At 33.7% G+C, this 18,653-nt stretch overlaps 1 protein-coding gene across 1 annotated transcript; it reads right to left on the bottom strand.

Annotated features, from left to right (window-relative positions):
- Window positions 1-11,562: 11,562 nt before the first annotated feature.
- Window positions 11,563-15,366, bottom strand: LOC132554343 (zinc finger protein 658B-like). Its single transcript, XM_060218649.1, has one exon. It carries the CDS (start codon window positions 15,364-15,366, stop codon window positions 11,563-11,565), a length of 3,804 nt encoding a protein of 1,267 aa, XP_060074632.1.
- Window positions 15,367-18,653: the final 3,287 nt, after the last annotated feature.

The raw sequence follows: 18,653 nt of genomic DNA, 5'->3' as shown, positions 1-18,653 counted from the left end.
GACTTCTATCAATTTCACCAGTTCTGATGTCAATGAAAGATACCATAGCACATTTGTACATTATGTGTACATGTATTATCTAGATAAAACATAACCAGTCATAGAATATTTGTTATAATAGATATTTTCTTTCTTTAATGTTATTACTGTGAAATTACACTTATTTTCTTGAGGGAAAATTTAGTATTTTTGTTATAATTTTTATTCCGTGAACATTTGATTTTGTTTATAAATATAGCTCTATACATTTACGATAACCGTCTTTTGACTGTTCATTTACATAATAATGAATTCGTGGATAAGATCTAGCTAAAGAACAAAAATAAGTCCCCGCGGAAATGAGTAATTTTACAGTAACTCATCTAGTCCAAAACATGTATATGAAAAGCTATTGCATGCAGCAATTTTAATACTGAACATGTGTTTTTTAATGAGTTTCAAGTATTGATTTAGTGAGTAACGATGCAATAATTACCTGACGCTATATCTACCATGCTGTAATGATCAAGTTGGGTTTGGCCATACTTAATAATCATGTTATCAATCACACTGCCAATTTCAAACTGAAAAAATACAAACATGTTTCGAGGGAAGTATTTAAAATTGTAAATTCGTAAAGTGATAAAATTTTAGTTTATAAATTTTTTTTCTGCGGTAAGTTTTTGAACTTAAGTAATTTAGTCTTTTTGGTGTCTCCCTTTAAATTTTTCGTTTGTTCATAATTTGCCCTAGTTAAATACAGGCCTTAACATCACTGAAGAGTTCTAGAAGAATGAAAAGTTGTATGATGAAGTTTAATTTATTTTCTTTCTCTACTGTATTTGATTTTTGAACCTGTATTTAAAACTGCAGTTTTCTTTCGTTTCGTACGTACAATGTTCATATTAATAGTGAATCTATATGATAAGTCTAATAAACAAACCAATGACTCCTGAAGGAGGTCATCTTTTTTCTGAAGATCTGATGACAACTCTACACGGAGATGTCGTAAGGTGGCAATAGATGCAGTTGCATTTAGCGTGTCATCGTAAAAACATGGAATAGATCTTTCCAGTATATTCTCTGAAATAAAACGATAACGATTTAAAAACAATGATTGTGCAATACGCTTTTTATGTATGTGTGTTTGTTTCCGATTTCATTCAAAAAGAGTAACAAAACCCTTTTTTAATTTATTTTTTATAACATTGTAAACTTTATTAGAAATGATGTTTGCGTGAATGATATATAATTCGTACTTACTAAAACTGCATCGGCTTGTTGAAATGAGGACAGAAGTGACAACCCACATAAAAATCTGTAAGAATTAAATCATACTAAATGAAATATCAACTTCTCTTTAAATTCTATAACACCCATCATCAATCACTGTTGGATTGTTTGGACAATAATATATTTAACAGAAGTATTTCGTTAACAGTTTCTCTGCGTTATAAATTATCTTTGCTACCGTTTGAATTAAATAACCTAAATATGTACATTGATACATATTCGGAAAAACATCTCTAGAAAACACCAACATGGTAACTAAATCATAGTCCAAACTCAAATTCCATAAAATTAGTGCAAAATATGAACAGAAGAAAAATCTATACCGAGACTCTTAAACAAAATCCTCAAAATCTCCAAAAGATATGTTTACTTATATATATTTATATATATATATATATGAGGATCTGACAGAAAATTACACAACGAAGGTTTATCATTTTTATCTTATTTATGATAATTCCAACATTGTTATATAATCTTATCAACACTTTTAAACGGATAACTTACGTGATTTATCTTCATTTTGATGTGTTGTACAAGAAAAGAGCCTTAATAGAGTTTCACGCCATCTCCGTGTTCTTAAATGTACTTATTTTTAACAACTCTATTCCATAGCGTTTATACAATTAGCAAAATGTGTTTGTAATGGCCTATACAAAGTTTAGGATCACTGAAATGAACCATAAATAATTCTCGTTCCTTTTCATAACTGTAATGAGCAAATAAGTATATTGATATATCCTACCAATTAATAAGCTCGACACAAATTGTAAACAAAATTAATATATTATAAATGCCCAATTTATAATTCGGTAAATACGAGTATGATATGTTGTGTTGAGATAAACTATCGACATTTGCAGTATAAACATCATTAATATATCATTAATTCAGAATGAACTTGTTCGTATTCGGGACAAAAAGTTACTTAATTTTTGGCAAGAGTTACAAAATTCTCACTGCTACTCCATCTGAAAGCGGAATATTTTACTATCCCTAAAACGTGCCTTAGTGTAACTTATATAATTCACAATGTTCTGAGCAACTTGTTTAAGATTTTGGGATTCGATGTCAAAATATGACGTCATCACGATGCGTAACCACAATTATATAAATTTAAAAAAAAACCCCAAAAACAGGAAACAACAGGTCCAAGTTTGCCGAAAAACGACGAAAACATTGGGCAGTGATTAAAAATAACTGCACTAGATACACGTTTACTTACTAAATAAGATCTGAACAGTAAACAAACATATATGGTACATGTATCACCGAGATCGTGATCCACAAAATCTTTAACATTTAAAACTAGAGGGAGACAATTAGCGACTCATGAACCATCAGCAGCATGATTTATGGTTAACATTTTCAAAAAGTAAAACAACAATATTCATATCTGATGTGTTCACCTTAGTATTTTACAAGTGATAAGTTACATTTTTAACGCCACCCTGCCACATGTTCAATACACTACCGAATATGATAATACGTCCACGACATGAACACATACAAGGATAAAAGATATATGTATGTATTTATTTATTTAAAACAGATCAAATAAATGAGTCAGATAAGAGAGGAAAAAAAGTTTTAAATTTTCGTTAGATATTGCTGTAAAATTTCGGCGTAACGTATCAGTAGACATGATGGCAAAGTTTCAGTGTCAGCAAAGTGGGATCATCAAACAATTTTGAAAAAAAATATTTCTCATGTCCAGTGTAGGAACGGCAAGGCTAAACCAATTAATGGTGCAGTCGCTCGGTATGGTCAAAGAGGTGTTAGAGCTATGACATGTTGTCTCATCAGCAGGAACAGATTGACTAGGTGGGTTGCCGACCGAGCGCGTTCTTGCAGACGCAGTTTTACAACCCACACATAAGACCGTCATATTAGGCTGTTACGTTTACACGACCATAATCAACGTATTCAACACATTTCTGTTCATTCAAGTTCTACTTCAAAAACCATTTTTGTTGCATTTGACGAGGCAGCCATCTTGAAAAATAGTGGCCATCTTGGATTTTCAGCTGAAAAACGTACTTTTCTTAAAAAGTACATCCTGAACGTCATTTGTGCCAAATTTGGTGCTTGTATAACAAAGTGTAAGATTCCTATGGAATATAATCTTAATCAAGAGAAATAACCTATCTGAATACGTTATTCGTAGTGAGCGTCCTTACCGTGTACAAATGTTAATACAACCTCATCATCAGTGTGCAACAGGAATGTGTACAACAACTATTGCGATAGCGAATGCTAAAGAGAATCGGTTGACTGAAGTAATGGATTCCGTTTTGTCTGCAACATAGCAACGCCGGTTCGGAGAGGACGCTTTATCGACGCCTGCTTGCGGACATTTAGTTGGTTTATTGACGGCAAAATCATGGTTTGGAGTAATTTCGTCCCTTCCTTGATATCCATTCGTTATAGTGGATAGCAATGAGAATGCCCAGCAGTATTGCGATGGAATCCAGTCACTTGTTGTGCCACGATCTTGTCCCTATAGGACAATTTATGGGGCAACCTTGATAACTGCATTAGACATTACCATAGGCGCTTCAAGACTTGCTAAACTTCAATGAAACAGTCAATCAGCAATGAAAAGTAATTCACCAACTGGATATATAAACACTCTTCAGGTCCATGCGTTGTTGGTGTTTGCTGTTCAGGAAGTCAATGGAGGATTTACCTATGCTTGAAACCATAGTATGAATGTGACCACATGTGTGATACTTGTCGGATTTATAACAGTGTAATCCATGTTGGAAGTGAAGATATTAATTTTTAATCACTTCCAATAAACATGAAAAGTAAAAGTAAATCATTTACTTAAATTCTCATATGGTCTTGAATGTGTGTATGGTTTAATACTGGTGGAATAAATGGACATTTAAGACAACGTATGTATGGTCATAGTTCAGCAGTGAACCGTGGAGAAAATCTATGCTCGTATCAACATTTCCACCTCACCGGCCATTCTTAACTCTCATGCCAGAGAGGGATAAAACGAAAGCATGCTGCGTTGGGTTCACTTTCAGAGAGGGTTAAATGTTCCATTTGGTCATTCCTAAAGTCGATTTTCACAAGCACCTAGGATTTAAAATAAGTTCTGATTCATATCGATAGGATTATAAATAAAAGTTAAAGGCATATAACAACCCTTAGAAAACTGAAATATATTTTAAGTAGAAAAAATAAGAGAAATTATATTTGGTGTGTGTTCATCCTCTTCTAGAATATGCATGTGAGGTCTGAGATAATTGTATTGAAAGGATACAGAAGCTAATGAAACTAGAAAATGTCTGTAAGACATGAATGGCGGGGGCATAAATATTCCGTATGTAGCTGTTAGAATTACAACAGGTTTGTCCATCTTAACAAGTTAATCTCGTTTATATGAAGGATTAAATTGGTGATCCCTAAAGCAGCGAAGAATGTACAGAAAACTCAGTCTTTTTTTTTTATAATATCCGGTCAGGAAATTTACCAAACTGCCTTACGTCTCTTCTATGTTCATACCCTATACCTGTAATTCATGGAATAATTTGTCTCTGGGTAAAAGAAATTGCACCACTTTTCAACAATTTAAGAATTCTATCAAACCGATTAAAATAGTCACAGAGAGAAAGTTTTTAAAGAGTTTGGAGAAAGGAAAGTGAACATAATACATTGTCGTATACGTAATAATATTAGTAATCTTAATTATGATTTATTCCAAATCAATTTTATTGACAACTCGTACTGTTGATGTAGTCACAATACGGAGGACGCCAAACACTTTATTTTTTTATTGTCCAATATATAATATGCAAAGAAATACAAAGACACTTAACATGATATAGCAATATTTACACGTGAAAGCATTTTGTATGGTGACGACTCTTTAGATATAAAAACCAGATGAAATTATTTGTAAGCATGTTTACAGTTGATAGTAAAAGATTTGTATAAATACAGGTCAATACATAGTGTCATCTACCTAGTTGTTGATTCCTGTTCTATTTCTGTCTCCCCTTTTCTAATTCTTCTGTTCTAAAAGTTCTAAAACATTGTAAAATACATCATGGACTAACTATTGTAAGGTCATTGCAAGGTCATGCATTTGTATACTTGTATTATGGAGAGGATATTGATAGGTTGTGATCAGTTGTGTTCGATACGTTTGTATATCATTGTGCAATAAAATTGGTTTAAATTCAATTCTTTAAAACAAACACAGCAGACTCTTCTACACCAGTCGCTTATCTCAATCTTTTCTTTCAACGAACCCGAAATGAACAGCTTTCCATCAAGCTGTGTGATAAGCGTGAGGATTTCAATATCCTTTCTGTGTATTTTCGATTAATGGATTGCAACATACAATGAACTTATACTCTGGTCTTATCTTGATTACATATCTTAGTTTGTTCGATATTCAAGGACCGTGCATGGTATCGTAATCTGATAGACGATCTTACAACAAAAGCTGTCGAGAGGTGCAGTTTATGGGGTTTTTTTTACATTCGCTCTAGTGTACATAGTAACGTGGCACAAATGACGTAATGGCAAATATGTTGTAAACGACAGCAATGGAAAAAGGAACGTTGTGTGGGGCATTCACTTCACACATAATTATTATATAACAAAGACTGAACTCTGAATAAATAATAAAACTCGGTTTAATTACATACAATGCAGATATTTAATCAATATTTCAATAATTATATTGTTGTGATTGTTGAAGTCCTGACGGCAACTTATTAAATCCACAAAAACTGGATTTCTCGGTCCATCGAAGGAAAATAGTTCTTGTTGGTAGTCTATTTTTTCCCAAGAAAAAAAAATGCAAATAAAACCATTGTTCATGCACTTTGGGAATATAAAGAAGTAAGGTTTTTTTTCTTTCATATTTGAGTATCTGTTAGATGTGATTCCATTTGTTTTTAATAAAAAATCATTCATCTTTTGATATGTAATATATTATAATTATATAATAAAAAAGCTGTGGATAACGTAGCAATTATCATCTTGAATCTTTATATATATATATATATATATATATATATATATATATACAAAGCCTGATGTCTGTAAACTACTTTGTCTCTTTCTGTCTCAAATAACCTAACAGAAGATAAGTATACCACTTAAAATCTATAAGATGAAATTCACCTTCTGAACTTGAAATAACATTTGAAAAATGGTTAAGATTATAAGAAACTCATAATCAAAAGTTATACAGCTAGTCTTGCCTGAGTACCTGATGTTTATTTCTCTCTGTTGTGGTTAAGATAAACGAAGCTTCAAATATCTTGAAAGGATGACAAAAAAGATGATGTCTCTTATATTTAAGAATAGAATATCAATAATGTGTGTTTGTACTGCTGAAAAAATTTCAAAAATTAAAATAGAAAAAAAAAATACGAAAAAGAGTGAATGCTTGACAACTCGTGCATCTTTAAGCAACAACTACCTAGATAAAAAGGCCTCCATTAAGAAAAAATACATCTTCATCTCCACTAGCACATCAATTTGACACATCAATATTTACCATCTGTACCAGAACACGACATCAATGAAAAAACTGAAAAAACACATTCTGTACAATTTCAGCTACTAATAAAAAATAGGAATGTTAGCATTCTATAATTAGGAACTGATTAACATTTTCCTATCGCATCGATTTATCGAATTCGAGGTGACGTAACATAATCGGTGATTACGAAATGTCATTTCCTCTCCTAAACATCGTAGTAATGCAGAGCAAGAGGAATGTAAAGGTCAGATAAAGAGTGTATATTTTCCCCAAAATTAAAACCCTATTATACTTCCGCTTAAATAGTCTCATGGACACAATAGATTTACCAGATTCTCTAAGCCTCCGCCCACCAGATAACAAGTAACATTTGGATTCATTAATGCTAAATCAATGGTTTATTTCCATACACTGTGTGTACGTTTAAGCAAGTCAGGTGGTTTATCCTACCTAATCAATGTCCGCGTTGTCTTGCTCAGGAACGACACAATTACGCCAGAGCAACTTTCAACAATGTTTTCCCAAAAGACATAGATCACTTTGTAACCAACTTTTCCACACTTTTGCGTTACGATATACTACCTCATACCGTGCAGCATAATGCTAGACACAGTTCGAAAAGGGATGCCTGTTTTGTAATTAGAATTCATTTGCTAAGTGGCGAAAATACATTTACTGTTTTTTGACTTGTTACACTTTTCAACCCACCTATAACGCATCGACTTTCTCGGTTTACCCTACTTCTCTGATTCAGATACGTGGACATAAATTGTTTTTTTGTGTTATTTCGATTTTTTTTTCAATCGGAAAAAAGCTTGGAATGTTAGACGGAATGTTCATTGATGTATACAAGAAAGGAAATACGTTATATATGAATAAGTGACATAAAAGTTCGTAAAGGTTCAACATAATTTAAGATATATAAACAATATATTTTGCTTTAATGATTACCTATAGGAAACGCCTTCTCTTAACAGACTCTAATACATACAGATGTATGCATTGTATTTAATGGCTTGCCTTTTAACAGTATTATCATCGCCAACATCTCTTGATAATTGTTGTCTCAACCAAAGACAAAATCAAAAATAAGATTAAAGAAACACTTGTGTCCTACATTAGAATGAATTTTGTATTTATGAAAGAGTAGACAAAAATATTCACATGTTCTCATCATCATCTTATGATAACGATTAAGATATTGTGTCATTCTATATAAATTGACAAGGTTTACCTTGAATCACAAAACATAACATCCTTACAACACATCACATCACAATCAACATAAAATCGTATGATATGATAAAACATTGGACGACATTCATTTAGGTCGACTGAAAGTGTACCCTAAGTGGAAATAGAAATGAATATAGTATTGTTTCGTATAGTTCAAAATCAAAAAGGTTGAAAACAGCATCAAAATATGCCAGCCCACTACCGAAATATTGACGTGTAAATTGTACAATTTCCATCTGCCCTTCTACTGCTAATCAGTCTGAGGGTGACTCGCGCTGAATGGGACCTTTTGGTTGTGACGTCACAAGTTCAACGACTGTTAGCAGCCGCCAGGGAGATCGAAAACAGCTATGCTTTGCAATGTAAGGTTGCTAATTAATGTTTCAATAGTTTTGAGGAATTAGATACTTTGACGATAACATTATGTACACGGTAAATAGACATGGAATTTGCCAGAAGTAATCAATTCAAACATATTTCTTGTTAGCCTTATAAGACATATTATATATACACACACACACACACACACACACATATATATATATATATATATATAGACATAATTACTATCATGGAGATATGCATACATTGTATATCTACAATAATAACTATTATAAACATCAAAATATGTTACTTGACAGAGTGAAGAACTGGAAAAGTCTGAAGGTATTTGATTTAAGGATATCCAGATTTATCTGTGTTTCTATATTTCGTGAATCTATTGAATGTAAATATCACATTTTTTATTATCCAACTGATCTTCAGAAATTATGGAGAATACTTTATTTATACAACACAAACCGACAAACTATTTCAAGATCATTTGAATTAATGAAAGCGCACCTGCCGCCCATTTCTTTACAAATGCAGATATACTGTTGGAACAAATGCTCCAGTACAATAATCTCCATATAGTTACTTATGTTGTCACTTACTTCTGTCGGTTATATCTAATGTGTTATATACATAAAGAAATGACTTGTTTTGCAATTTCAGTTATGATTTGTTTCCTTTTTAAAGAGAAAAATAATGTACCATATGCGGGTGTCTGAGCACACAGATCGAATAAGATAAGCTAAAAAGCTCGCATAACAAGCACACGATGGAAACTTACTGGAATATTTCTATAGTGCTGTTTCGATTGCATTGAACTTGCGACGTCACAGATGTGGGTTACCCATATACAGGCGATCGCTGTGGAGTCAAAGGTGTGCATTTCCGATATTATACAATATCTCGGAAACGGAACTTACTAAGATGTTTGTACTTTCTTCGTATTTTATTGTATAACATGAAGTATATTATAGCTAAATATAGCAAAACACAAAGGGTACACTTTAAATCATACATCGAATTTGTAGAGGTTCAGTACAAGGATAATGATAGCTCTCATGTGTGAGGGTATGTTTTGTAACAGATTCCAATGGTCCTTGACAATAACATGGTTCCAAAAACGTAAAATTCACATTAAACGTACAAAGTAAACACCGGTGATTCATTGGAAATGTATGTAGAAACATGTTCCAAATACAAAATCACCTGAACGTAAGCTCATATTAAACCTTAACAATATTTTACTCGGTACACATAAATGTAAACATACACAATTTGAAAATCATAATATACAGTAATAAATCTCCATTTTCTTGTAGAAAAGAAATAACAAAAACAAAGAAACAAAGAAATAAAAGTCAAGGAATGCATGATTGTATATAAAGCCCTATATATTATATCGAACACGTAACCAATGTAATTATAATAATGATATCGACATACCAAGCTACCAAAATTCCCTTCTCATATAAAAACAGAAGCGTTAAATAAAACTAAGAAGCTTATGAGCATAAATGGTCGATCATTTTTATGTTCCTGAGAGAACAGCATCCAATAAGATACTTTATCCAGCGAAATCGTCACAAAAAGAGCAACGATAGTCACTTTGACCTTGACTTTGGGATTGCCTATGAATATAGCATGTAAGGTACTTGAAAAAAAAACCGGTGGTCATTGTGACTTTGACATTGGGACTGTCTATATATATATAGCATGTAATGTACATGTAAACACCATTGGTTGTCACTTTGACCTTGACTTTGGGATAGCCGATATATAGAGCACGTAATCTACTTGAAAAATCTTTCTATAGAGAAAGCAACAATTTAAACGTTATCATGGTTTAAGGTCAGTAAAAAACGAATTTGACAGAACTAAGTTTTACATGTACTTTATCAAGCAAACATTTGACATATTTCCAAATAACAATGAGCACACGTTTTATGTATTAAAAAACATTTCCTATTGCAGCTATGTTTAAAGTTGAGACAGTTTATTTCAATAAAAATCTCTCATGATCTAGCAAGCTATATGACAAACATCTAGTTTGATAAACTACAGGTCTTTTGCGTTCGAAGTTTACGGTGCATTTGGCTGATGCGACCCATGATGCACGATACGTTTTCTGTGAAATTGAATGAGGATCCAACTCAATGGAGTTGTTGTGTCCTTAAGTTTCGGTACACATCATTTACAAACCTGTGAAAGTCTTTTATAATATAGATAACAAGTTACGACACAAAGTCATGAAAATATGTCATTCAAAGCATGAAAAAATTACCTTAAACATCAGTCCGGTCATAATAAAAGCTGAATATGACAAATTTAGACAATGAAACTATACTTTTATATAATTACCTAATTTTTAATATCGAAATTGCATAAGTAATGCATGATTTAATTCTGTTTGTCGGTTTGGTTATTTAACAGTATCGTCATTTATCTACACCAACTTCTAGCAATGGTTATCAACTACTTAGCAGAGCTCTCAGAACCAAAACGCGAATTATAATATCGTTGACATACTATGTCATAATAGATTTTTATCATGTGATATTGATTGTATAAATTAGAAAAAGACGGCTTATGTACAACATATACATTAACAACCCCCACAAAAAAAACACAAAAAACAAAACAATAAAAAGATACACGATAGCTGTAGCTTCAGTCAGAATTTTTAAATTAAATTTTCATGTGGTGGTCACAGTAAATTGGAAAGCTGTTTACAAAACTTCCATGAACTGGATATGTCGGAGCGATACCAATGCCCTCTCTTGGAACTTTTCAGAAGCTTTGTTGAGAAGCGTTATCAATTCCCACTGGAGTTAAGCAAGGCTCTCTAATTCTGGTCTTACCATTTTAATGAAAATTTTGAATGAATTTCTTAGAATTAAATTACCATAACGCGGCAAAAAATAAGTCGGCCATATTCAAATTAGAACGAAGCATATATGTTATCTTCATACAACTACTTACAAAATTACAATATCTGTATCTATTATAACGCACATGCGCGGAAATTAAGTGATGACATAAGAGACTAAATGACCTTCATGGGTGACACTATATGCCTCCGACCAGCAAAAATATGCAAAAAAAATGTATCTCTTGATATATTTCAAATGATACATATCATTACAATATGTATAAATTTCAAAATTTAGAGTGCTACCTACATGTATACAAATCATTAATTACATGTTTCATACTAGACTGCTATGAAACCTGTTCATATGTCTCACAAGTTGTCCTCCGTTTTTGAATTTGGCTTTACATATGGTACACACCTCCAAGGTTTCCAGACTGTGTGTCTTATGGTGTCTATGCAAAGCACTCTTCCAGGTAAATGCGGAATCACAGCGGTCACATTTGTAAGGTTTGTCACCAGTATGGGTTCTGTAATGATCATCATGATTGTGACGATATGCAAATGACTTTCCGCATATATCACAGGTGAATGGTCGCTCACCTGTATGGAGCCGCATGTGGGATTTAACAGATTCCAAATATGGAAAACGCTTCCCACAGATTTTACAAGTGTATGGAAGTTTGCCGGAATGTGCCATCATATGAATCCTCAACCCACTGGCAAATGGAAACGTTTTTTCACAAAGTTTACATTTGTATTTCAAATTTCTTGCTTCCTTTTCCCTTTGTGATTTTGTCATCATTTCATCTGGACGAAAATGAAGTGCATATATATCCATAGCATCTTTTGAATGAATCCGAAAGTGAACCTTCAACCCTATCGAAGAAACGAAGCTTCTACCACATATTTTACACTTCAGTTTTTCTTCGTTAACATCGGTGATAGGAGAGGATTGGTTCAAACAGGACGGTTCTATTTGTAGATTAGATCCTGACCAGTTGATACAAGCGTTTTTGTTCGAGCGTAACGCTACGTCATCATCATGGTCCTGATTTTGTTTACCGATTTGCTGAGCAGGAAAATTTTCATATGTTAAATCAACAGAATTCATATCGCCTGAGATAACCACTGAATCATTATCTTCACATTCTTTCTTGATGGGGATGACTGATTTTTCCGAAGATGGAATATCCTTTTTTATTCTATCTTCGGCTTCCTTCGCCAATGTACAGGGATCATCCTTATTTTCAGTGTCACTCAACAACGAGAACTGATTGTGTGGATTAATCACATTTTTTGCGGTCGTTTTAGAAGCTAATACATCGTCTTTACATGTTTGTTCATCCACTGACTCACTTTCTTCTGGCACAGTCGTGTTATCAAACATTGTTGAGGAATCTTCACTCGGTGCTGGCGACAAATATTCTGATTTTAATTCTTTTGTGATCTCTGAAGAAGTGTTTAATACTGTTGGTGACTCACTGTGCGAATCCGAAATTTGCTTGTGATGTTTATCATTGTGATACACTAGCGTTTCCAAATTCGCAAAAACAGCTTGACAGTCGTTACATTTGTAAATGATCGACTTAACATATTTACAAGTTTTCTTCTGAATATGCGCTGCCCAATCTCCCCGACGACGAAAATCTTTCCCGCAAACCTCACACTGGAATGGTTTGTTGATAGAGTGTGTCTTTACATGACGATGTAACGCACACCGCCATGCAAATGATGCATCACAAAGACTACATACATACGGTTTAATTCCATCATGCGATCTGACATGATCTTCCAATAAACTTTTAACTTTGAATGCCTTGGGACAAATCGTACATTTAAACGGTCTGATATTTGTATGAACCCTGGAATGTACTATCAGGTCTGTTTTCCTTGAGAACGACTTTTTACATATGTCACATTTGTGGGCCATTTCTTCAACATGTTTTCGCACATGAATATGGTAGTAAGATATGTTCAAAGATTTACCACAAACTTCACAACCGACTATATTGTTGCTAGATATGGGGTCGTCAAAGATCTTCGTGTCCTCACAATCATTTTCGATAACGGCATCCATCGAGACTGTCACCTGATTTTTCCTATAGTTGAAGTGATCGACCACATGAGCACTTGGTGTTTGTTTCAGGGGTATGTGACTTTCAAAATTTGATTTTAAAGATTCGCATGATGACCGAGTGTCAGTAATACGCGTTTGGATGTGTTTCTTCTCATTAATCTTCTTGCTTAGCAAAAGTTGCAAGTCAGGATTTAAATGCAATTTTTCCCCTCTGGTATAACGAAGCTTGCCAGAATCTGGATGTGTTTCTATTGCGTTGGTTACCAACGTCTCTACCTGGCCTTCTTTTCTTCTTATATATATACTAGCTGTACCGGACTTATTTCTGTCAAGAGCAGCGTTATTATCATCCACACAATCTTCAAATGGTTCTTCTTTTATTTCAACTGTGTCTGCCATATCATTTATGCTGGATTCAATTTGTTCGGTGTTGTCAGCATACTTGGCCGTTTGCATTTTGATAATTTGGACGTCTGGGCGTGACTCATACAATCTGGAACCTTTATGTATCTTTTTGTGTTTTATAAAGTGTTTCTTGTTAGAGAAAACAGCTGTACAATTTTCAAAATCACACTTATAACGATTATTGTCATACAAATGTGTCTTTTCATGCTTTAAAAGATCATGCTTTCTCCTACATTCGAAAGTGCAAACAGAACATGCGTGTGGTTTAGGTCCAGTTGAATGAAGTTGCTTATGTCTACTGAGAGCGCCTCTCCATGAGAACCGAGCATCACAGACATTGCACTGGTAGGGCTTGTCCCCTTTATGAGCTAAAGCGTGATCCTTTTGCAGGCCTCTGGTTGCAAATCTTTTACCACATGTATTGCAGGCGAAAGGTTTCTCCCCTGTATGAGACCTGTAATGAATTTTCAGTGCCTCTCGTTGAGCAAAATCTTTGTCGCATAAGCAACATGTAAATGGCTTCTCACCACTGTGGATTCGCAAGTGAACATTCAAATGATAAACATGTTTTCCGCAAATATCACAAGGAAACAGTTGACGACTTAGCTTTTGATTTCTTACTATTGAAGGCTTTATGACAATATCTGTATGTCTGCTTCCATTGGTAGCAGCTGCATCAACAAAACAGTCGTCAGCTGCACTTTCAGGTTCAGATATTTTTTGAGAAATTTCAATATTATTGTCTACATCACAAGGAACATTTGTATCCTCTTCACCTATGTTCTCCGAGATCTTTTCTATCAATTCTGAGGCTAAAATGTTGTCATTATTAGACATGATATCCCCATTATCAATTACTTTGTTTTTGTTTTCCAATTGGGACTGCATCATAGTACGAACTACTTTTGAAAGTTTTAAATGTTTTTGTTTCACCCTTTCACTTACGATACCAATTTTTTTCCTTCTGTCTCTTTCCGCTCGATCATGAGCTTTCATGTGCATCTGGTACAAGTTTTTCTTTTCAAAGAGTTCTTCACATAAACCACATTTAAATGTTTGTTTTGACTGATGTATGTCTTTAAGGTGTCTAGAGAGATTCCAATTATTATTGAATCTTCTTTGACATAGATGACAGGAGAAATCTTTACCACCTGTCTTGTGATGCTGCTGGTGTCTGTAGAAGGCTCTATACCATGTGAAGTCCATGCCACATCTATCACATACATAGGGTCTTTTCCCTGCATGTGCTGCCATATGGTCATGGTAGATTATCTTCTGAGCAAATTCCTTCCTACAAATTTCACATTTATACAGTTTGGCTTTGTTATCCATATTTTCATGCATCCTTTCATGTTTGATAAGCCATGTTTTACTGGTGAATTTATACTTGCATGTTTTACAGTTATATTGTTTCTTTTCTTTAGCAATTTTCCACTTTCCTTGAGCTCCTACAATGCGGTTTTGTTTACATGAAGGAGGAGTTGTCAGCTGCACAAGAGACATGACATTGTTGCCTCCTTTGGATTGGGACTTATGTTCTTCATTTTCAACGAAATTTTCGTAATTTTCATCTTCATTTAAAGGCAAATCATCTGGTTCATCTTCATCTGGATTAAATGGTTCTTCTTTAACATCAAAGTTATTCCCTACTTCCATAATGTTATTATTCAACCACCCAGTATTGTAGTTCCTTTTCCTGGCGTCCATGCCTGGAAGACACAAAAAAGAAAACTACTAACTTGGTTTGCATACATACATGTACAGTGTATAAAGGTTAGAGGCTAGAGAATTCCTATTCTTGAATTACACAGGAAATAAATACAGACAGTGATTTTTGGGACTTGAACATTTGATTCCTTGACTCATAATTTTCTGTGGGTCTCACTCAGATTTTCAGAACCATCTGTATCTAGAGCCATCAAATTTTGGAAATGGTGCTCTCGCCAGAAAAAAATTCTACAAAAATCGCTGCAGACTAAAACTCTAATAAAAACTATCATCTTGATATCAATATTAGTTATATATTCAGGAAACAATGACAGAAACTTAAAAGTCATATACAGTCAAATTGTCAATATATCAAATGCTAGGACAGGAAGCACAGAAAATTGGATTTTATAGATTAAATGTCTATGGATTTTATTACATTGCAAACCTAAGCCAATGGTCCTTTTAGACAGGTACTTGTTATACACAGGTGGCCTTTAAGACAGGTTAAATTTGACTGTCTTTTATTGAACATTCATATAAATCTGCATGTTGTGAGTACTTGATATAAACCAAATTCTAAAACCCATAAAGTAAGTAACCATATCCATTCTTGTCCTAATAGTGGTAAGTTCTTTATCAGAACTATTTACAAGGAACACTTTCACATGGAATGTTTTGAGACATAAAACTTTGATAACCAAAAAAATGCAAGAAGTACACATAGCCTAAAAGTCAATATAAAACGATATATAAGAACAGCATACACTGCAGCTGACCACTCTTTCAACCATTTAATAACCGATTAACATTTGTGACAGATATAATCACATATCATTCCCTCCTCCCCGCCCCATAAAAACCAGTTTCTAAGGGGTGATGGGAGGTCAGGGAGCGGCAGAATCAGTTGACTAGTTATTAGGATTAATCCATAGAAACCAGCAGTTTCCTATGGGAAATGATAAGTCAACTGCGGAAAAAAATTCAAAGGGAAAGACTACTTGATTTTTTTCTCTAATGGACCTGGGAAATCTTTAATTTCTGGGTTTATGCTCTATCAATCAATCATACCAAAGAGATATTCTCCCAAACACTGTCTATTGGGAGCACCATATATTTTTCCAAGACAATTTTGTCTAGTAGAAGAAGCAAAGGTTCAAAATAATTATGATTGCATCTATTCTTGCTTTACCTAAAAATCTGTAATGTACATGACTAAGATTTTCTCACCAGGTGGATTTCTACGATCTATTGATCTCTTAGTGAAGGTAATGAAACAGATCAATCCTCCGAAATTGATTAAAACCAATTATCAGATTTATTTGTGCTACATTTAATAAACAATCTAACCCTTTGGGTACCATTCCATTGTGATATCATATGTGTAAACACGTCCTTAGTCCAAAGTCATTGATCTTGATTAGAATTTCATTATCATGGTATTTGATTTCCCTGTGATATTGCAAGCTGTTTAAACATAATGTACCATAGGTATATTCATTTTTAACTGTTGAAGGTTTCATTATGCTATAACAAGATCATATTTACTTATATATATATCTGTTTTGTATAAAGACTGTAGGTTTCCATGTGTACATCAATACATACCTGGTATTAAGTCAATGTTGTATAAATGTACCACATGACTGCTTGATACTCCTAGAATTTCTTTGACAGACAAAGTAAACATTAATCTCATGCTTTCAGACTTCACACAATGCAACTTGAAAGGGCCATTATCTATCATAATTATCAAGCTTCAAACAGATCCTTTATGTAGATATAGAGGTAACAAATTTCGTTCAGAGCTTCTATGAAAATACCCACCACAATCTAACATTAACTACTAGAATAGCCTCTGGTAGCCATCTTGGAATAACAAATTCATAATTTGACATGCAAAACTAGGAACTATACTGATTATTCTGATGGATTTCCAAAGATTCCTTCCACAATTTCATTTAAATAGCAACCATCTTGCACTGATATACATTCTGGTGAGTGTCCCAACAGGAATCAAACAAGAGGCCCAATGGGCCTGCAGCATTCACCTGTTATACATATACCAACCTTTTAGTTCATGAGAAGAAGCCATTTAAATGTTTTAACAAATTTGACCCCTGTGACATTGAACATAGTCATTTCTTCTCACAAACTTTCTTGGGTTTCATCCTAGGAACATACCAGCCAAATAATATGCCTCTAGGCCATTTGGTTTTAACAAATCTAACCCCTGTGACCTTGAATATAGGTCAAGATAATTTCTTTTCTCAGACTTTTTCGGGCTTTACCCTAAGAACATACCATCAAATATCAAAACATTTGGTTATTGTGAAGAAGTTGTTTTAAGGAAAAAGTTGATGTCAGACAATGGACAACATGCCATGGCATAAGCTTACTTGGCCCTTTGGGCCAGATGAGCTAAAGGCCTTAATTGAGTAAAAGAGATATTTTCAGGTATCAAACTCTAAATGTACCAACCTGCTAACTAGTATCACCCTCTGCAAATTTCCCCCCCCCCCCCCCCCTCCCATGACCCTTATCTTTTTCTGGATATTTTCAAGATCTCGACCAAGACTTTCAATAACAAAATATCATAGATTTCATTTGGAGCCAATTCAATATGAAAAAAAAAACACTGGGAAAAACAATGTACTGCTTGCTAAATATTTAACAGAAGTTATCTAAAAAGATCTATAGCATGATGCATATGATATAAACACATGTAAAACATGATGAAGTAAGTAACAAACTTATCTTTTTATCTGCAGAGTTACATATCTATATATGTGTATATATATATATATATATATATAGTACAACTCCAAATCCATTATCTGATATGCGTGTTCTTCATCAGTGCAGTAGCATTTGTAGATTCTTTTACTGATGACTCCAGAGCACTATTTCAAAAATGTTGATGGGTCCAGTAATATAGAGACAAGAACTGGGTTCTGAATGTTTAGGTGAGTCCTACTGGAAAAGCATGAGTCCAGAACTGAAATATTTGAGTCTCAAAAACCACAGTAAGTTTCTATATGTCATCAACAGTGATTTATGGCACTCACATATTTGAGTCCTGTACTCAACTCTTTTTAATATGGGACTAACTCAAATTATGTATGTTACTGGATTCATCAGAATTTTGAAAATGCTTCTCTAGACTCACCATAAAAAAATCACACAAAATTGTTGATTAAGGAATTGTTATAAGTTGATAACTTAGGTCCTATTTA

The sequence above is a fragment of the Ylistrum balloti genome, unplaced genomic scaffold (assembly GCF_031769215.1).
Source record: "Ylistrum balloti isolate Yb309-2 unplaced genomic scaffold, AGI_CSIRO_Ybal_v1 Utg370392, whole genome shotgun sequence".
NCBI classification, from domain to species: Eukaryota; Metazoa; Mollusca; class Bivalvia; order Pectinida; family Pectinidae; genus Ylistrum; species Ylistrum balloti.
Note: the sequence above shows the minus strand (reverse complement) of the source record. Positions and strands in the feature narration are given on the sequence as shown.